The sequence below is a fragment of the Temnothorax curvispinosus genome, unplaced genomic scaffold (assembly GCF_003070985.1).
Source record: "Temnothorax curvispinosus isolate PA1 unplaced genomic scaffold, ASM307098v1 QBEX01003384.1, whole genome shotgun sequence".
In the NCBI taxonomy this organism is placed as follows: domain Eukaryota; kingdom Metazoa; phylum Arthropoda; class Insecta; order Hymenoptera; family Formicidae; genus Temnothorax; species Temnothorax curvispinosus.
The window spans coordinates 1-22,586 of NW_020213164.1; the positions used below are offsets into that span (position 1 = coordinate 1).

At 38.6% G+C, this 22,586-nt stretch overlaps 1 protein-coding gene across 3 annotated transcripts in view; it reads right to left on the reverse strand.

Annotated features, from left to right (window-relative positions):
* Window positions 1-1,194: 1,194 nt before the first annotated feature.
* The window catches only part of LOC112452417 (RNA binding protein fox-1 homolog 1-like), a 28,408-nt gene continuing 7,016 nt past the window's right edge, over window positions 1,195-22,586 (reverse strand). The window contains exons 2-6 of one of the 3 annotated variants that reach the window (XM_025012613.1): window positions 18,524-18,587; window positions 16,401-16,421; window positions 9,062-9,228; window positions 7,395-7,458; window positions 1,195-6,691 (exon numbers count right to left, since the gene is read on the reverse strand). In XM_025012613.1, coding sequence (XP_024868381.1) covers window positions 6,647-6,691; window positions 7,395-7,458; window positions 9,062-9,228; window positions 16,401-16,421; window positions 18,524-18,587 — 361 coding nt within the window. In that variant the 3' untranslated portion in view covers window positions 1,195-6,646. Of the gene's footprint in view, window positions 6,692-7,394; window positions 7,459-9,061; window positions 9,229-16,400; window positions 16,422-17,605; window positions 17,633-18,523; window positions 18,588-22,586 lie in introns of all 3 variants that reach the window. The other 2 variants (XM_025012612.1, XM_025012614.1) reach the window with 2 other exon arrangements.

A 22,586-nucleotide genomic window follows, 5' to 3' on the forward strand; every position in this document is an offset into this window, starting at 1 on the left:
TTTCGCATACTGAAATGTAAAACGTATGCAACAGCATTTTAAAACTCTTTATTGTCGAATCTCGTTTGAGAGAGCATGATTTGCATTAACGGACACATAACAATGTTACAATAAACTTTCGTATTCCTCGAGATTCTTGTCGTTCGTCACATTTGAGAGCTAATATAATAATCTTTCCGCTAAACGGTGCCCGACTCGACGGCACTTATCGCTTTTTGTGTAAAAGTGAGATGTATTTAATTTATTAGTTAATTTGTTAAATTAGTAAAGGGAATAAAATATATGTACATATACATTTCTGCTTGAGATCTGTCGAATTTCTAATCTTCTGTGCTTTGTCAATATGTGTGCTATTTCTTTCTCGTTGTCCTAAATTATAGAATCATTCTAATATTGTTTGTTGTCGACTAATTTGTTAAAATACATAAGAAATAATATCATGTAAAGAGTCATTAAAAGATTATCACTATATTATATTGTTATAGTATTGCGACTTTTTAAGTTCGTAAAATTTACTTTTTTTGTGTAGTGTGTAATACTTAATATTCCAGCATTGTTGAATGTTTTGCGAAAATGCATAAAATAATGAGACTTTTTTTGCAAAGTTGCAGCTTGTTCGGTCAATATACAGAATTTTACTTTTGTCGCTCATTATTTTATGTTATTCTAATATTATTTATTGTCAGATTTCATGTAACGGAAGCATTAATAAATGCAAAATAATTCATTTACTTTGTTTAAAGAAGTAGATCTTTTGAAAATTATCTATCTTTTTTAGTTATATTTTTTAGGTCATTTTGTTAGATTTATTTGATCACTTAGTCACAGTGATTATTCCGTCGTCGTGTTCCAATGTGGTTGCAATTTTTAAAAATTATATTTTAAATCCGTATTAGGTTTTCCTTATTTCGTATTTAGATACATAAAAAAGAACGCGTGTACAAATCTGAAGTCATTAATATTACGAAAATTTTGAAAAAGCAAGTCCTCGTTAAGTGGACATGAACTAATTCGGACGATATTTTCGTAATTTTCGGTATTTATATATATATAACGCAACGCCTGGATCTCTAGTTAAAATATCTATCAAATCTAAATCTAACTAAGCTTTTAATAAGACTTTGAACACGATGACGAACCTTAAATCTTTGCACAATTGTTTGGATATGAAGGTAGGAAAGAAGAACGCGTTGATTTTATTTGAAAAATATTTAATAATAAACATTGACAATATACAGAGAAAATACGCCATAAGAAGTCGCTATGGGATTAATAAGAACCTAACAACTGGTCCAGACTTACAAAATATCATCAAATCAGACAATGATAAAGGTGTCACGTGTCACACCTTATATTCCTATCAATATTTCGCAAATAAAGTTCATCGAGTTGACCATATATTCCTGCTCTCTTATACCTCTTTTCTTTTTTTATTCTTTTACCGATTTCCATTAATTTCTCTTGCGAGCTCGCTATTGCGCTAAACTCTCGGCCCTCACAAATCATTTATGCGCGGTACGAGGAGGAAATCCGCAAGGAGACACAGAGATATCAACGGCGTTTCTCTTTGTGGATTTCTTTTTTTTTTTACATCTGCGAGAGAAGCGGAAAAAACAGGTGGCAATTTTATTTTAGCTGTTTCAGTTTTCTCAGCGATCCGAACGTCACTGGGCATTTTTCCTTCATTTGTCATTTTGTTTTCGGGCTACCTTGTAATAACGATTAATTAATTTCGTGCTCTTGATTTCACCAATTTGTGGAGAAGGGGTACGAGTTTCTCGCTCATCCGTCACGCACGCACGCACACACAGCACACGTTACACACGCACGCATCATGTCTCATATATAGATACATTAAACTTTACACGCACGCGTTACTAGAAATATCATTAATAATAACGTCCTAATGTCATGGAACATCCTTCATTAATTTTTCTTGCAATAATTCGAAAAGAATAGCACGACGCTGCCGTGTCCGCTCGAGACAGTTTTCGCTTTAGGACACACGTCGATCAAATTATACGTTCATTCTCGTGTCGATCCTACAATCGTACGACAAGAGGGAGATCCCCCGGCAGCGCCCTGCTCAAATACCTAGGATATGTTGCTTGTAAGATGTGTCATTATGTAGTCATGTATTCATCTAGATTCATTTAAAAATCCCTTTACGGTATTTATCATTAATTAATTATACGTATAATGTACGGTGCGTATCATTGAGTTATGTTACATTGCGCGATTCCACTAGCTCTGGGTCTCATCATCGAGGGTAAAAATCAATCGTCTATAGAGTTGTAAATTCAGGCTCGAGACCCTCGTTTGCCATCCGGCGCTAATTTATCAGGATAGAAGAGATCCTCTTTGCACTTCGTTCTAATCCGTATTTTAAAAGATGTCATGAATCTCTTTCATGGATTATTTAAAATATGAATCGGTTTGCAGAAACGAGCTCTTTAATCCGGAAAGGAAGGTACGCTCGACGAAGATCGAAGACTAAAGTGACGGTAGAGAGGAATTTTCGGGACATGGAGATACGTAAACGTGCGGAAATTTGGCAGAAGTCGTTAAACTTTCTCGTAAATTATATTATCATCTAGATATGTCGCGTTCTTTGTAGACAACGTTTTTAACAGCCGAAAGAATTTCGCATTAATTCTCTTACAATTCCTATTTCCCAATGGAAAGCAAATTAGTTTAATTAAGAAATAAAATTCATGAACGAGACATTCTTTCATTGTCGAAAAGGAGGAACGAAGAACACCAGAGAGATGTGAGGGAGGGAGGAGGCGGGAGGGGGAGAAAGAGAGAGCTGATCTAGCCTCTAGATTCTATGAACATCTTGTACGATAGGCCTGCTCGCAACGGTAACGCGCATAAAGAAAGGGAGAATCGAGGAAAGGAAGTTGTGCATTCGTGACGAAGATGGGACGCGACGAAAAATCGCGGGGGGAAAAAAGTGTCTCGCGCGGCTCTCCCGTCTTGCTAATTTGAGCTTGACTTATTACGCTAGCCACTAATAGTAATAGCCTATCGATAAAGGTCTCGATTACGAGTAAGTATAAATTGTAATTACAGTGTACAATATACAGGGAGATAAACCTCGCAGAATCTTTCTCGTGTGCTTGCTCTCACTCGCGGTAAGTGCGTCTGCGAAAAATCTCTATTTCCAAACGTATTCGTTCGATTTCTTTTTTTTTTCCTCCGAACGCACGTTTCGCACGACTCTACAACCGTCACGTCATTCACGTACGACGAGTACATCACGTCCCGCGACAAAATCCGTCCTAGTTTTACGTATTTACTGCGCAATCAGTTAATTAGTCTACGTTCATTAATTTAACGTTACGAGAATCATGAGTATGTCTGAGTGGTTTTTTCTGCTTGCTTGTTTAGAGTACTTTCTAAATTAGTGCGTTTCCTCGGCACGCTCCTCCACGATCTTTGTGCTCGAAAAATCTATGTTGATCTATGTACATGTACACGACGTTCGCGAGAGAAAAAAAAGAGAATTGTCGTCCTGCCTCGAGCGCTCCCGAGGTCCTAGAGCTTAGCCTAATCCTAGTTGAAGATTAGATTAAAACGTAACGACGGCCAAACTACCTGCCGTACTTTCTAAAACATCTTTGTCATATTTGGCTATTTCACACTTCTTATGTTCTTGCTCTTCCCTTCTATCTTCTTTCTACTGTTTACTCTCCGCACTTCAGTCGCATCAGTTCGCATACACGGTCTCCTTATTCCTGTCGTACGCAACGTATCGTGGCGCAACATATCTTATCCTTTTACGTATAATATATACGATAAATCCTCGCTTAACTATTAATTTAACAGATATATCACTCATTCGACTCAGTGTGCGTACCATTTTTTCCTTTTTACGTTACTCTCAAAGAGAGCATCGTTTACTTTCTGTATAGAGCGCACCGGTATATCAGGAAGCAGTGTCACAAGAAAAAAAATCTAGTGACCGAGAACGCCGATTTGAATAGAAACCGAAATTGACGGCGATTTATTGTAAGAACAACCATCTACAAATAAACTAATGATCCAAGAATGAAAAATATATTTATATAAAAAGTCATGTGCGTTCAGCAAAGAATTTCCATAAAACCTTAAATGTAAATACAAAAATTATATTTTAATATCAAGATACACAAAGTCGATCGTACTTCGCAACTAAAAAGGACGAAAAGGGAAACGTTACTTAATAGAAAGTATCTATCCGTATCGGCGTTTCCGATTACTCGATGTATTTCGTTACAATTGGATCGGCATTTAGCTGAACCTAATCATCCTTTGTGACGAGAAGACGAGTTCGTTTTACAGGCACGCGCGCGCGTCACTTCGACATCGAGGAACCGAAACGACCTGCTGAGTATGCAACGTTTGCGCTAAAGAGTTGTTCGCACAATATTGCTTATTGCCGGTTAATAGCGGTCCCGACTTAGCATAACGGGCAGAGCCTCGTGCGTTTGCGATGCGCCTTACAAGATCAATCACGCCAAGAGATGCATTCTACAACTTCGTTTACGTACTATTACTACATTCTTGTTCATTGGCGTCAAGATTCTGCGCTTAGCGATTACGAGGTGGACTCTGCTTAACGATTATAGTAAAAAAAAAGAAATTGTCATGTCTGTTCAGTCGCTTAACTAAATAAATAAGTGGTACACACTGGAGAAAGAGGGGGCACGGGGGGGATCGCGGTGACGAACTCAATGTCGGATTCTTCTCAGAGAAAAGAGGGAAGAGGCGTTGATGAGACAATATGACCGTATTCTGCTCCACTACATAACTCGCCGCTCTATTTATGGTTACATGCGTGAAAAGATGTGATAAATTGCTGCGCGGACTTTTTCGAACTATTAATAATTTTATGGAATTAAATATGCGGGTCTCAAATTCAAGTTTCATAGAATTAAAATTGAAATAAATTTCTACAAAATAGATCCTTTAAAAATTGCTATTAAATACAAAATGTATCGATATTTGATGTCTCGGCAAAGTCATAAAGACAATTAGACTGAAATAGTTTGAAATTTTGCCAATTGCGTTTGGAAGTACTTTTAATTTAGCTTAAATGTCAGCGAATGGAGCGTGCAAAATGAGAATTCAGGGTCGAGACGCTGATCGAATTTTTCGAAGGTAAATGAAGATCAAAAGTGCGTCAATCGCAGTGCAAGAATCAATTTGATTAGACCCTGCGTAATTAGAATCCGGCATACTGTTTCAGAGGTCTGTTTCTTGTCCATGTCTTCTTCCGTTCTTTGCTACTTTTCTATGTTTACTGAGAACAGAGTTTTGGTTCGTAAACCTACGCACACACACACGCGCGCGCAAAAGCGCATACACACACATATTTGGCATAGAAACCCTACCGGTCACGTGGATGCCTTTATTTCTTTCTAGGTCGTTTTTTTTCTTTTTTTTTTTTAACTAGCTACCTAAAGACCTCGCTTTCTCGGATCACCTCGTGTCGATTCGTGTCGACTGAAATCGTCAATGCCTCGCTGCCATAGCAGAGAGAAGTTACATCTTGTACTATAGCAAAATATTACGTGTCATTTTGTGGTGGTTATTCATTCAGTAGTAATCGCGCGTTTGCTCATCTTAATTCCATCATCCAAATAAATGTGCGTAAAATTGTCCTATAATATTTGTGCGAAATGTTTAGGGCTTCTTCGATTCAGCAGCCTTCTCAAATTATTAACATCTATCAGCTAATTTAGACACTATGAATGCAAATTGTAATGTGCAACGTTGACTTAAGCGGAAATAATTACAAATGTACAGCTATATTACAAGTATTTCGGTAAATGGGCAAACGTGCATGAATCATGTATCGTATCAGACGTAATATCACAACACATTAATGCGTTTTATAAAAATTATTAACAACAGAGAGAGAAAGAAATATAACGTTACTACTATATTATGTTATATTTAATTTAGTGACTCGTGAAACTTTTCGCAAGATTAAAACGCTTGGAATCATATCAAATGTGTCGTCAAGAATATGTGGCAAATATAGAAAAATGTGATGGTGTTGTCGGAAATTATTTTGTGCGATAAAATTCGAAAGTGCGAGAAGCCATTGCCATTAATTTTATTTCAATTTCAATATTCGAAATTCAGTTCAATTTGCTCAGACCGATTGATCGGATGGAAACGGAGTCAGGTAGAAAGTCTCTCCCCTGCGAATAGCTGCTGGCAGGGGAGCGACTTAGAGGCGACTTAGAAGCGACTTCCGGCCGAACACGACTCGACACTTCGGATGCGCCGACCTCAACGCTGCCGCTACGTTTACAGATCGATTTTTCTCGCCCACTTCCAGTCGCCGTTCATATATTTTCGAAGGTACTATTTGAAGATTTGACGGTGTTTCGCTAGTTTATGTTAACAGCAGTTACGTTCCGATTTCGGGCGATTTCGGTGTCGAGGGTGTCGAGAACGGTTTCGTGTCTTCATGAGTCGCAAAGTTGGGAGTAAAACCGGCGAATCAGCATGCGTGGGTTCAGGCTCGTCGTCTCGTGGGTGATCTCGATGATGGCAAAAAATGACGGTGATGATTGTGTCGACTTGTGTCTGGTCATGTTCTGCTGAGTATAACTTGGAAGGCTCTCGCGCTCTGCTATCAACGATCCATTTAGTATGGCGTGAACCTGTTGTAGCCACCTCTGTATACTGTTGCCTGTAAGGATAAAAATTCATGAGATACAATTTCGGCGTGGTACACACAGCGCAAAATAACGCGTCGTAAAAAAATCCGTCGCGACGCATTCAGTGTTAAACGCGAGCGTTTGTTTCGAGAACTGAAAAATTTACGAAGACGAAGGCCAAATAGGTTTTAAATTACGGCCACGACATCACGACGTAACACGGGACTTTCTACTCATAAACTAACGAGATCGAGCTAAAAAAAAATATTTAATTATCGCCACGTTAAATTGAGTTTGTCGGAAATGATTAAACTACCCTACGGAGCGCGGCGCGCACTCATCTCGTTCGGTCATTCCCCGTCATTTACACAATACTTTACGGTTCGCGTTCGCCGAGCAAACTGAGACCGGCGGTCTCCGAATAGGTATAGTCGCGTTTGAGGATAAATGCGCGCGATGGGAGCACGAGCCATTAACTTTCGCCGCGACACAGTTCCCGTAAGTTGAAAATGCTCGGCATTAATAATTCATATGTGAGTGAAACGCGCCGAGGTGGTCTTTTCCTAGCGCCTGTTATTTATTGCGTAATAACGGGGTGCTTCATTCTCCTCCCATACGGTAGCGGGACACGCGCGGGAAGGAAGGGCGGTAGATCTATGCGCGCGATTTAACGGCACTACCGTTAAATGAAATCGTAAAAATACACTCCGTAATCGAAGTTCCTCTCCTTCTTACCCCGTAACCCGCCACAGGTCCGATGCCATGTCCGAGGTAGGGATCGGCGTATTCACGCCCGTAGCTGGAAGAACAATAAAGAGTCGATTGTTAATACCGTGAGCTCTTCTCGTTCAACTCGAACGATTTTCATACATTGCATATCCTTCCGATCTTCCCCGCGCTGTATTTCACGAGGAAGATCGGAAGAGGAAATTGAATAAAAACATGGGAAACGCGCCGGAAGCGCGATGTATGGAACGCGTTAGATATGAAATCGATTCTAAAATACTCATATTTTTTTTTGTACTTGATATTTCCTCTGTTGGATACCGACGCGAAGTACATTTAAGCGCGTTTTAAGATTTCTCGGAGGATGTGTCTGGACTATCGGCGGGACTATCGGGACGGGTCTGGATTTCGGGAACGTATCTGCGACTCCTAAGAGGTCGTCCGCGACGTCGGGATTTGCTGCAAGGAACGGACTTTTCGTGTTATAGTTCTGATAATAATTGATATAATTCTCCTTCTTCGGAGAATTGACATTTTATATATATATATGAGGCTGAAAGGGGAATGAGGAAAGCGTGGAGGTTGCTGGCAAATATAAAGGAGGATGGCGAACATCATTAAGGATAGTGGGATGAAGGTAATTCATTGCGATGTTCAATACGTGATATATACCTCGACCTCACTCTCGTAATGGGGTCGAGCCGATGACTTCAAAGCGTCCACCAATCTATACACGTGTATATCTGCGTGTCGGTATGAGATCTGCATACTGACCACAGCTATGATGGGAGAATCATGGCTCTTCATATCGATAACGAAGACAATATGCGTCATAATTCCGAGTGTGCCAAGCGAGGATTGTTATACGAGAATGAGCTCGGAGTGCAGTACTAGTTAAAAGTGTGAATATTCCGCGTGATCCCTAATAATGATGATAAATTCTAATTTATTAAGTTGTCATGTATTTTTTAAGAATGCAAAAGATCAGTTATCATATATTTCTCAAAATGTATTTTATACGATTCTTGCTTTAATATATCAATTTAAATGTACGTATAATTAAGAAATATTATAATAATACGACGAACATTAAACAGTGTCTCAAATATAATATAGTGATATAGACGCTAAATAAGAGATATAAATCATTCGTACAAAATAAATGAAGCGCCATTTCAAAGGAAAAACCTGGAGATCTTACGAGAAAAGCGTGCTCGCGAAGAAAAGTCGCAAAGCTTCCTCTCTTCAACAATAAGAGAAATAAAAGGAACGAGTTCGAAAAGTTTTCTTCTCTTCGCGGAGATGTATGCTTCTTTCGGCATCGCACGAGCTTATTTCTAAATTTGCCAAGCCATGTTTAATCAATTCAGAATCATTTTAATTTAATTTTGCACGTACTTCGTGCCAACTGATTTTTCTATTAAATAAGATCAGTGGCGGATGAATAATTCAATATTAAAAGTTACACATTCTCGTTAAAAAACTGACTCGAGTTTTGTTAAATAAAATCCGTGGACGGAAACTGGCTCGCTAAATCTGGGATGCCCTATATATCGAATGGCAGAGAAGGAGAGGGAAAGAGGAAGAGAGAGAGAGAGAGAGAAGATCCTGGAGGATTCGTGGTGAGTGAGAGTACATACACGGGGGTTTCACGGGTGAAAATGTGGTACACTTACCCCGCGACTGCGGCATATCCTGCGACCGGTTGTGCCGCAGCTGCAGCTGCGCCGTATGCGCGCGCAGCCACCGCCGTGTAGGTTGCTGCAGCTGCGTAGGTAGCTTGCTGTGCCGTTGATAGTGGTGTCTTCAACAACGGTGATGCTGCGGCTGCCGCTGCAGCGGCCTGAAACAACAATCATGACCCGCCATGCAAGGCTCAAGCAAGCTCGAAGACAGACAGAGAGGATGATCTCAGCGAGAAACGATACTAATATACGATCGTTCTTATCGAGGCTCGTGTCGTTGCACACAGAAAACGTAGTTCTAGATCCGTGGCTCTAACTTCGCGGAAAATATGACAATTGCGGCTGGAAAAGTGGCACAGAACAGCGGGAGAATGTTAATACTCAATTATACAGCCATTATCAATAAAACTGCACAGTTACTTCTACAAGTATTCAATAAAATCAAACAGAAACTTCAAATGAATGTGCACTTTTCTCCAATCGTAGCCTCAATTGATCGATGTGACAGTCTACTTGATGCGAAAGAAATATACAGAGTTTTAATTAAAAACGATTTAAATGTCAGATATTAATTAATAATATAATAATTAATAAAACACAACTGTGTATGACACATCAGCATGTGTAATTTTGCTATACAATAAAAAAAATACTTTAAAACCTTTAAAAAAACAGGACTACTTCATTTTAACGTTAGCGGGATCACTTTCTAAAATATTTTTTGCAACTATGCACCATTATATATATATATATACACATGTTTTGTAGTTTTTTTTTCAGATCTTGTTACATCTTTAATAAAATTAATATCTCAAAATTTGTCTCGATAAGTCAATTTTCAAAATAAATGGAACGTGTTATTGTCTGTTTGCTAACGTTTTCTATGTACAATTACTACGTGAAACGCATCAGTGTTGTTCGTTGCGACATCGATAGAACAGCGAGATGCAACAGCCGAGTGACATTTTCAGGCTTGAATACATAGAAAAAAAAAATACTGTCGAAAACCTTTGCATCGCATTTGTCTCGCTGTTTTAAAAATGTCAGTGCGATGGGTATTCAAACATTTCGAGCATATAACTAACTGTGACACTCGAAGCTGTATTTTATACAAGCTCCGAGGGGGATATTTTATTTACAAGGAACACATGATCTGGTCGAAACTGATGATATTTAATTTATTTATGAAACCAAGCGACTATATTATCGAATGAAATTTCGCGATAATGCAAACATTCCACTTTCTAATTATGAGTCCTAAGATAAACAGAGAAACGTATTAAAAATAAAGATTCTATATCGTTTACTAATCTCGAAACTATTTTTCGTACACATTAAAATGACGAATGAGAGAAAAGTGTATTTTGGAAACTTTTTCGACACGGATACTCTTTTTGTTCCATATTAAATAAACGTCAATGAAACGAATGAACGGAGAGATGTAAAAATGTCATGCAACATGAAGATTCATGAAAGTAGCCACGGTGCAAGATAAAAGGAAAACTACAATATATACGAAATAGAAAAGAATTAGGATGACGAATCGTCGGTCTTCTTCTTTTTTCCAAACTCGACGCAGGCCTGGCCGATGGAAAAGAATTTCCAAGTGTCTCGAAAAATGATCTTGAAAACACTTTTGCCTAAGTAATACAAAGTGGAACGGAGTTGCTTCAACAATACCATAGAAACCATAGAAATAAGCAAGAAAGAAAATTCTCAACATGATACAATAAATAATTGCTTGGATCTCTCTAGAGTGTTGACCGTGTGTTGAAATTATTGTGCTCCAGGCAGTAAGTAAACTCACTTAAGTGAATCTCAAAAGGGCCGTCCATGGTTAGGTACGACGCAGTTGGAAATAACTACGGATGTTTAAATAGCGAATCCCATAAGTGTTTACACGCAGTCTCGAAATCTCGCTCGATGTACCAGGGAGATTTATGCCCGTTGAAGATAGGGCTGTTGAGCGCGCCACTCATTGGCGCCGGAATGATGGCGAGAGACCTATGCGCATGCATCTAGGATGCGCAATCCGATATACGTCAATGTATACGTATTCCATTACGCGACAACGTAACACGCGCGCGCTCAGATGCTTGCGATTTCCATGACATTTCCATTTCGCGCGTTTGACCTAAACTCGAATGCAGTTTGCTCAAACGTCGTGTCAAGAGTGCTCCCTGAAAGCCCGGGGATTAAGTTCCCCGTTTTAAACCCGATTGTTAAACCACATTGTTAATTTATTGTAAAATTATACGTAATCTTGCGTAATTATGGAAGATGCGTTATAAATAGTAAAATATCGTAATTATAGCATATTATAGGAATTAGTAATAAATAGTTAACAGAACAATCACAATTTTACATCTTACATAAATGATGACTTTTGTTTTTCCATAGAATTTACTTAAAACTTATGTAGCCGAATATTTCACGATAAAAATTAAGATTGAATAGTAAAATTAATCAAAAATTGCCGCGTGGATAAATTTGCCAACAAATCTGTATTCCACGTAAATTGCTAATATGTTATGTACAATTTAATATTAGCTATTCGATGAAACTTCACTTAAATATTAAATAAATGAATTATCATTTCATTACCTCAATATTAACACAAAGACCGACAATACAAAAGGAATATTATAGCACTGCCACTCATAATTTCGAAACGTCAAGCATTATTTTACCGTCCGCACTGATCAGTATAGTTATTTCATAATTAATAAAAGGAAAGCAATGTGTATTGCAGAAATTCTCTGAATACTAAATCTGCAGGTTGTTCGCAATTATGAAGAAATGTCATAGTCTGAGCGTTGTCCATCGTGCGCCGCTAATCAGATAGAATTCGTTATTGTTTAATGGAAGAAATCGTATGAAAAATAATCCAACAATACTGAAACGTCTACCTACAATTCGTTTATAAGTTCTTTACAAAATTTGAAATCGAGTTTTACCGAGTAAAAATATTAAAGCATTAATTAGCATTAATTAGCATTCAATTAATCTATAAAATTAAAAATTTTCAAGTTTTAAAATATTAACTTGAGGTTTGATAGCTAAAACTAATAGCTAAATACTTTAGCAGATATTTGAAAATTGAAAAGTTTGAAAAGTGATATGACTTTTACTGAGAAGACATTTTTCTTGGATCAAAGAATCTAGACGAAAGAGTAGAATATTTTGCGTGCAGTGCGCAACGAGTTAATAAAGCAGACGGAAAATAAAATTTTCGAACAGTATTTTCGCCCGTAATTCCGCAAGAACGACAGTGTTATCGAGCGTTCAATAAATTTTGACATCGCAGCGAATAACGGGCTGGAAGCAGCGATTTGCAGCGCGAATTGGCTTGGCCGGCTCGCGTATCGCGACGAAAACACGATTTGGTCGGCGCCAGAAACTTTCGGCGGTCAGGAACGAGTTGTTATTCGACATTTTGTCACGAAAAAAGACAGCGAGGGGGGGTAGATGGGGCAACGCGGCGAGCGAGCTGTTTTGCTACCGGGAAGAAAACAGGACGACGAGTATTGAAAAGCGCAGCGAGAGGCGCCAAATTACTCCGCGGATTTTCTCGGACGAAATTCCGTTCTCAAGCTGTTCAAAATACGTGGTGGCTTCGTCAAAGGAGCGGCGCGACGGACGTGTGGTCCTCCTACGATGATTCGATCCTACCGCGGCGAGAATTATGTAAGTCCTTCCAAGCGTGTACGATCACAATGATTCGATGAAATATCGTCGGAAACAAGGGGACAATAATTTCTCGCGAATTCAATTTCCGGAGGCAACCAACCGGAAGTGTCGAGATCGCGGCAAAAAACGGTCTTGTCACGTGCGAAATCACCGTGGTGATTATAGCTTTTTATCTCGCAGTTATATACGTCGATTCAGCGCCTCGTTGTGGTTGGACTCGCGAGGAGTACTTTTTCTTCGCGTCGCGTCACGTCCATTCTCGCGCTTCGTACTTTCCGCCCTAGTCCGAGGTGGCCTGTTAAACGGCGTAACCGCAGACTCGAAACCTCTATTTACATTGTGGTACAGGTGAAACGCTTAACAATTAAATCCTAACGGTGACGGAGGTCGTGGAAAGTAAGCTTTGCTTAGCGCTTGGATGCACGAAAGGTAACGTCTGGTAATGCAAAGAGAATATAATTGTGTAACCCGCTTTATCAATTTTAGAATTTTCCAACAGAAAAACAGTAAATATGTTATTCACACACACACATTGTTTTGTTTTAACATTATTAAAAATGTTATTCAGTGATGATTGCTATCTTTTATTATCAATAAAATTTGTAGCGACGTTGACTCTAACATCTTTACTTTCTCGCGCGTATTAGCGAACATTTCACGTTGTAATAATAAAAACTGCAATTCTGAACGTCTAATCGATTTTAATAATTGAAGACTACAGTAGTTACGAAAGAAGAAGAGAATGGTATGTTTTCTTTCGAGCTACTTGGATTCTTCATCTCTTCGCTCTTCTTCTTTCTTTATATACCTTTTATTAGCGTTAAGATATATATTAATAAGAAAAAGCTAAAAGTCTAATTTTTATTTGCGACTACAAAAATATCCGGTGAATAACAAGAAGGTAAGAATACCTTTTGCCAATTACAGTATACAAATACACGGTCTATTTATACACATATGTTACTCGCTGATTGAAACGTCTCTGCAAGTCCAACGAGCCCTCAATTAAGGGCTAACTAACGAAAAGACTTTCGAAATATTTCGCGGGTATGGCGTCCAATTCCCTTGAAAAAGGAACAAAATAAAAAAAAAAACGTGGCTAAACTAATTATCGGACCAAAGTTAAATAAGCTGGACACTTAGCGAACTTTCCACGATTTCCAAAGCTGATCTTGATTCTTGATGTTGTTTAATCGCTCTATACATTGAATTGCTACTCATGAAAATATTAACTGTATTTGTTCGTATTTTTATAAACGTAGAACAATCTACATTATACTTGACGTAATAAAATGGAGAAGTAAAATTATCATTGTAAGAGAAAATTAAATTTCTACGAAATTAAAAGTTATAGAATAGAATTATTACCACAAGTCTTTCTTTTTTTAAATCTAGCGGACTATAATCATAATTCTATGAAGTTTACTATATATTTAAGATACGCGCGACAAGCTGTCATATTTCTATATACACCCCATTTCATATAAATTATTCATATGTTTTTCCTAAAGATCTTTTACACTTAGAATTTAAATTTTACGATGGCTGTCTTAAAAGAAGAGAAAATGCAGAAAATTTATATAAATACCTAGAATATATGGACCGATTTTGCGTTAATGCCGTTGACATTTAACATACGAATATCCTCGCACAGATCTGGCCAGGATGAACCCGTCAGTCGTTAAATGACAAGCGTTCCTCTATGACGTTGATTTACGGCGGTCTCTCGACAAAGTCGAAGAAGAGCTTGGCAATTGGGCCGACTCTGTTACGCGGGCGGGTCGTAAATTCTCGTACGAACGGTGGCTTTTGCCACCGACGAAAACACGCGGCTGACGGAGCCTTGCTGGCCGTCGAATTCACAGATTGAGAGTCCGTCCAAATTAGCCGCGAAAAATTCTCAACGCATACGCCTGAACAATTTATGACCGAGCTCGTTTGAAGACACCGTTTACGCTTTCCGATCACGAATTTTCACTGAACGCGAAAGTCTCATTTTCCCGTTGGCGCCAATTAACGCCTCGTTAATCGCTCTTGATTATTGTTTACGTGCACACACGGTACTGAGCTTATTTTTACACTCGCACAACCTCAGCGAGGAACGATTTATTCAACATTGATTTTTGTTTGACAAACAGTTTGTAGCGACAAAAGAGTAATAATTGCAATTCTGTAAATTATTCTGTAAACAGTATGTTGAATTTTATCGTTCGCAAATAAAGATAAAAAATTTATTTAGTTATTTCTCTACAAATATAGGGCCCAATAATAGTTTTATATTATTTTAACATCGTTGCTTTACTCCTCTAAGGTTGAAATTTCTCTTGGAATTTGCGCGAGAATTCTTGGCGCGAAAGACGCTTCAATCTTTCGATATATTTATAATAAATTTCTTTACAGGAGACATGAAAATTCTTGTAGCAATATATTTTGACGCTACGACGTTCATAACAAGGCATTTGCGCAATAATGCCATAATATCGGAAGACTTTTGAGATGTCTGCCTGCAGTGATGCTCTCGTAAAGTAGTTATTTGTGTGTATAATGCATCCAACAAAATGGTCATTGCTCAGTGATTCATAACTACAAAACGATCTTCCCTTTGATATCTAGCAGCCTGTGTACATTTACGATTGTGATATACGTGTCATTTGCTTAGGTTTTATAGACATTTTTATAGACATATTTTCGGTGTAAGACAATCTCCCTCAGAATGATAGATTAACCGAACTCGATTACGTCATGTCGATCTTCAGAATAAGTTCTAAATACGTAGTTAAAGCTCATTCCGTTGATACGGCAATGTAATAAAATACTGATCGTGAATATTTTCCCCCATAATTGAAGTATTCTTTCAAAAATACGAATCTTCGATCGTGCTTAAAGTCCCTAATTTAAGGCTAAATATTCAAGATCCCTGACTTTCGTAGTTAATTAATTGTCAAGAAATACTTTCACTGTGATGTGTTTAACTTCGCTACAACACCATGTAATTAAAGTACAAATCATGGCTACCGTCTACCTTAGCGTAGCTCTAATCACACGAAACCTGATGCCTACGTCATTTGTCTACCGCATAATACCGAGCTCCCTCAAAATTGAGGAACTCCAAACGACACACTTAATTGCGTGCATTTATCACAAAATGTTTGCTCCACTTGTATATAGGCTTCCTACGACGTATTTCTAGATCTGTGCTGACGCATGCTCTACTGACTGAAAAAGGCGACATTACATGCTGTCTTCACGCTAATATATCAATCGAGGATCACAGAAAAGAAAGAAAAAAAAAACGCAACATGGTCGGAGGAGAAAAACCTCGTCAGCTGAAACACTCTTCTACAGCTCCCCTAAACCTTCCACCGGAGGAAAAGTTACAGCGAGATTTTCATGGAAGGGACTTTTCTTTTTTTCTTTTTTTTTATATAGCAAAGAGCGGATTGAGAACACGTTTAACTAAGTAGTCGCCGACAATCGGTGAGTACTTCAATCTTGCGAACAAACGAAAACGTAAAAAGAACATAGAAAGAACTGACTGAATAAAACAGACTGAAGAAGTAAAAGAGAGAAAGAGGGATGTGTATAGATAAAACAGACGGAGAAGAGACGAGAGAAGAACAGGCGGACCCTTAATTCCTACCTCCAGGGCGGGCGCTTTAGCCTGAAACACAAACGGCAAACCTGAAAAGAAATTCCGGAAGGATACCGGACGGCGAAAAACTCGAGCTCGAGTTTTTACACGAGGGAATTAAGTCCTCGCTTTTAAGCCCGCACCCTCCCGTTTCCGACGCAAAAGTCTGTGTACAATCGACGCATGTTAACGTTATCCTTATCCAACGATATTTTTTCTCTCGCGATTACGTATATCGTCGATTAATAATCATCCCTTTAAATAGCTAAAGATGATGGGAGAAGAATGTAAAAGGGGAGAAACGGGGACAAAGACGACGCGAAGGTGCACGATGAAGATGCATTTAGGCAAACAAGATGCAACAAGATGCCGCATTGAGAGATGGCAGAGTATTCTCATATAAATGAAAAATGAGTTTCATCTCAAGATAGTACGTCTTAAGAAAATCGCAAATCCGATAGTTAATATACATGATAATATAGTACACTCGAAATGTTTAATATTAAAAAATACAGCTTTTAAAATCTGTTGTTCTCCTTTTTCTTTCTTGTTGAAAATTTCACTTAGGAAGATATTTCTATTAATATATGTTAAAAAACAACTATGTTAATTAATAAAAACATCTAGCAGACATTACTTCTTATATTGCTATAGCGTTTTTGCAAAATTGAAATCTTAAACTTAACTTTATCGATTCATTCAGAATTTTTTAAATTTTTACTAAATTAAATTTCTTATTAAGAAGAATTTCTAATTAGTAATGCGACTAGAATCAAAAGAATAGAAACGCTATTCGTTATCAACAGTAGTCTGTTATAGTTGCAGCTGTTGAAACCCAACATTTTTCGACGAAAAGTTAATTTCAAAGAGAACGTCAACAAAACGGTCGAATGCAAAATCCATTCACGCGGGAATGGTGTCGGAGAGACAGCATCATCGGGACAGAAATAATCATCTCGACAGTTAGCAGTGCTCGTTTTTTTTTTCGATTAATCCTGCCGTCGGATGCATCGGGATTTTTACATGAATGAAGTGAAAAGGAAAGAAAAAAAAAAGAAAGAGAACGAAAGAGACAGGCGAAAAATGAGATACAATGAGAATGGCGAATAGTCGGGACAATGTAGAACGCGAGATAGGGATGGCGTAATTGTTATCGGTTTCTCTCTCGGCGTTCTCTCGTATGTGCAAGCCTGGCAAAATGTGTGTCAACTAACGTCAGCTGTTGCTTGAGGCCATTCCAGCTAAACGGGTCCACCCAAGAGATTATGGACTTTAGTCAAAATCTCTGCGCTCATGTGTCTCGTCTTACAGATACTGCGCATTCCGCTTCCGGTGCACGTGCGAATAAGCGTTTCCCGTTTGCTCTTTCGAGCGGGGTACGTTTACCGTCGAGAATATGGCTTGCAAAATGGCGGTTAACATCGCAACGACTACGACATTACGAGACATTACAGTGCTTTGAATATTATACACGATTATTGGTACAATTATATGAAAAATGTTCTACCAATGAGTTTAATTTTGATGATGTTTATTTTCAGTCAGTCTATTTCAAGGAAATACAAAGAGATATATTTTTAATATGTAATAAAAAAATCTCGATGTTTGAAGGTAACTTTTAGTATATTTAATCATGTAGAATTAAACAAATTCGCTAACAAATTCTTTTATTTTACATATTATTGAAACAACGTCGGCAAAAAAAATTAGTGAAAGAAATCTATCAGTAAAGTTTTATTGAATCATAATCGGAACATTGCAAGCTTGTGTCGAACGCTTTGTATCGATTCCATCGGCGGAGATGGTCCGTCGATTGCCCGGTTAATTATGTCCGCTCGATGTCCGCGTAGCGCAATATAATGAAAACGCGTCAACGTTCGCGAGGGTTTGTTTTCCGATTAATAGCCGATTATCAGTCGGCAATCGCGACGTGATTGCTTATCGCGCCGTTTCTATTTAACCGCGCGCGCGTTTCACTGTATTCTTCGATTTAATTAAAAACTCATTCGAGTATATCTCGTGTCTCGGTAGCCGCAGATATCTCTCTTTCTTTCCCTCTCTCTGCGGTCGCGTGCACCAGAAGCGGAGAATATTCGTTCGCGGGAATCAACAGAAATGAAAAAATATCTCACCTGCAACCTGTAGTTGGGATCCTGCGTCGCTGCGTGAGCCGCAAGGAAGGGGTCGTAGTAAACACTGTAAAAAATAAAAATTATCAATGAGTACGGACGACTTTATCCGCTTGTTCGCCACTGCGCCCGTAGGGATTACCGAATTTCGCATTTTACGATTTTCTCTGTGAAGTGTAATTAACGTTGCAACCGCGCGTCCAATTTTTCTACTTAAAAGGATATATTCAATACCTTTTATTTATAAATATCTCCATTGACAAAAAAAAACAATGTATTTTGCAAATTCGATGGTCTCGATATTTTGCGTGTATAAAGTATTCATAAAGACTTTAATATTGAATACAATAGGGACATTCGGTTAAAAGCTGTCACTACAAAGAATCTTTAATCTTTTGATTCAATAATGCACAGTGCTCGTTTAATAGACGTCGCGTATTAAACATTGCGTTCGGTCGGGAATAAAATTGGAAATTTATTTCTGGGATACGATAATTCCCGCTTTGCAGAATAATGGAGAACGGCAGAGGCGATAAACTTTGTCTCCCGCGACTACGCGACAACGCGAAGTTTGTTTTATGCGCGAAGATCATAAATTATGCCGAGGAAAAGGTTGATTGCTTTATATTGCATCCGCACAGAGGCATTTGCAATGGAATTAGTTTTATGAGTAGTTCGCTCCCATTATTATATCCTCGTTGGAGGAGATCGTTGTTAAAAGTCTATTTAACTTGAATAAGTAATAATCTTGTTTTAAAATACCCGGAGAAGAAAAGCTCGTTGACTTTATGGGATGCGAATTCGCTCTTCGTTTTGACTGAAGACTGTCAGGAATGAAAAAAGTTGCGGAACGAAGTAGGGGAGATTAGAGACAAATGTAATAGATGCGAAAACATACAAATAAATATATCCGCGACTGAGAGTTGTTTTTGTCCATATCGACACGTTTTCATCAAAATCGAACCAAATTTTTATCCCTGGTCTCTCCTATTTATCACGCGATACATTATACGGGATATTTTGTAAAATACGAGAATAACTTCAGGAGTGAGTATTCAGAAGGGAGACTTCACGTACCGATAAAAAATCGCAAATAAATGTTCATTCTCTCCGACTTTGTTTAGTATCTTTCACAGTTCGATACTAATACTCTTCTTGATATACAGAAAATATAAATATATAATCGAAAATGGTGTATTACTTGGACTATGTATGAATAGTATCTGATAAATGGGGATTGGTTTACAATAAAATAAACACGTATATATATTTTGCCTTGTCAATATTGAATTCGGAAAACAAATATATTACTTCTATGTTATTTAAATTTTCGTAAGTATGATCAAGTTTATCGACACCATTTTGCTACGCTATCATTATCGTTGCGAATATAAAGTATCACGGAATCATATACGTCGGAAATAGAAATGTGTTTTTGTAAAAAGAACGGATTGATTTTCAAAATATCCCGAAGATATTTACAAACAGACGATACGATATTCGAGGTCGATGAGACAGTATATGTAAATAGCTATAAACCCTGCAGTTCCGAGTTTTATGCCAAAAATGACTGAAACTAAAAGAAACGACCGTAAACAAGTTAAATAGGATAAATGTGTTTATACTTGAACTTTCTTTCAACCGTTTCCATTATTTCTCTATACGCAAAAAACTCACTCTCGAAATTATTCGAATATTTTACGAAGTACACTTTACATTTATGTGAAAAAAAAAACCCGTTAACGTTCTGTGCAGCGATGTGCGCGAATTCAAGATAAAACACGATGTCATTTCTTTCTCTATAATCTGTTTCACGTTAATAATTTGGATTTATAAATGAAACGACACGGGCGTTAAATTAAAATGCATAACTATATAGATATTGGGTTTGACAAATCCGATTTCGTGGCCGGGGCCGTGCATCGATGTAACAGGCTTCGAAGATTGATTTTCGTCCATATTCAAATTTTTCATTCCTGCCAACGCCATGTCCAATTCCGTAACGTTAAAATGAACGAACGATTGACGGTTCGAACGCGAATGCTTGCGCCTAAAAATCCGGAATGATAAAAAGTTAAAAAAAAGTTAAAAAAAAAAAAGAATAAAAAAGATAAAGTGTCTATATCCTACGATTTTTGATTTTCAATAGAAAAAAACGTGCGCGATCACCGCGACATGATAATCCGCGCTGATCCGACAGTCGCGTTTTAATCTTTTAATCGGTCAAAGCGCAGTTCCATGGAATCGAATCTCTTTTTTCCTGCCTGACCCTTTGATCGTCCTCGCGGGGAAGCAATCAAGCGTCCCTCGTTTTCCCGCTCGTTCTAAGTCTCCGTTTAGAGAGAAACGAACGAACCGCGGGCGTTTCTCTCGCAAATTATAATTCGCACTGTGCGCAGATTTATACGGGAGCGTTTGTGCGGGAGGTATAGGTTTGGGATGGTAGACGTGCAGTGCAGACGCAGTGAGATTGACAGGCAAAGCCTTAACGAGCGGCGCGTGCAAACTCATTGCAGCGAGTAATTTTCCCGATCGTATTCGATATCACTCGATAATCTTCAACGCGCGATAAAGTGATGTAGTGTATACTCGACGATACTCCCGTACCCCAGTTCGCGATACAGTTTAAATGACCGTTGGCGAGTCATTAAAGTTGTTTACATCAACGATCATTAATATCTATGAGAAATTAAAATTTTAATACGCAGCTAACTTGAGAAAGGATAAAAAGAGAATTCGATCGCTGATAAATCATTTATCAAAAACATAATTTGTACTTGAAAAGAAAGATCCTTCGATCAGATTAGATCTAGACAAGTTTATATATTATATATTGAATCAAAGATAAATAATGTAATCAGACCGAAAACATCACGATTTAACGTTTAAACTCATCACGAATTAAACTTTATTGCATGGAAGAACTGGCATATAAATCACGCTAACTACGTAAGTACTGATCGTTAAGAAGAAAAAGGCTATCGCGAAAAAGTCTTCCGAAACTTCAGCGACGCACGCACCTCTTCCACACCCCGGCTACGTAAATTAATTATCGTCGTTACACCACACGTCCGTTTTTATCGCTCGACGGAACCCTCGCAGAAGTTTCGCAACTTCGCGAAAGTATTTTCGAGGTGCGCTCTTAATTACTCGCTGCAAGAGAAATTTCACCAAGAAAAAGAATACGTACAAAGGATACGAAACAAGCGTCAAAACACAGATATATATACATATAAACAGATGTATATACATATAAAAGACATTCTTTTAAGATGGCTGCATGGTCTTGATCGCGTAGAGGTATTCCCGTAGAGATACGTAGCATTTGTCGATATTTTATTTAAAAAAAAGCATAGAGTAGAACACAAATTCGATAGAATAGCAGTTTCTAACCCCGTTTCACGTTTCCGAAACGTGCAATATCACATCGATTGCATCTCGTGGTATCTCTCGTCAATTTACGATCGTCTTAAATTACTGTGAAATGCCACGTGCATGATCCAATTTAATTTAAGACGCCGTTAGAGAACGCTTGACAGAGTACTCTCTCCCAAGTGCGGGGAATACCTCCGTCCGGTTGGACGCTGGTTAGACGCAACCTGATCTGGACCGATACTTACGCCTGTGCGAAGGGATGCAGGGCCGTGGCAGCAGCTGCTAGTGGCCCTGGATTCCTGGCCAATGCCAGAGCGGCCGCGCTGGTTGGAAAAGTCGCCCTCGCCGCTCCTACTCGGCCGCGTTGTATGGCGACTCCTCTAAGTGCCGCAGCTGCAACAACACACACGCGACACGCGCGCGCACATGCACAATTACACAAGGTCGCCTACCTTGGGGACTTACGTTGCTATCGACCACTCCGACCAGGACTCCAGGTTGCTCCTCGAGGAACCGCGGCGCACATCGACAGCCGGCGAGACGAGGTTCGCGGCTTGATTTGATACCCGGTTACGAGACTTAGGGATCGATATTCCGCCTGGGAATTAGCTCGTTTCGCTGTCGCGAGGGAATTTACCGAGTAAAAAATTTATAGAGTACCTAGAAATTTTTTATTCCCTGATCAGTCAGC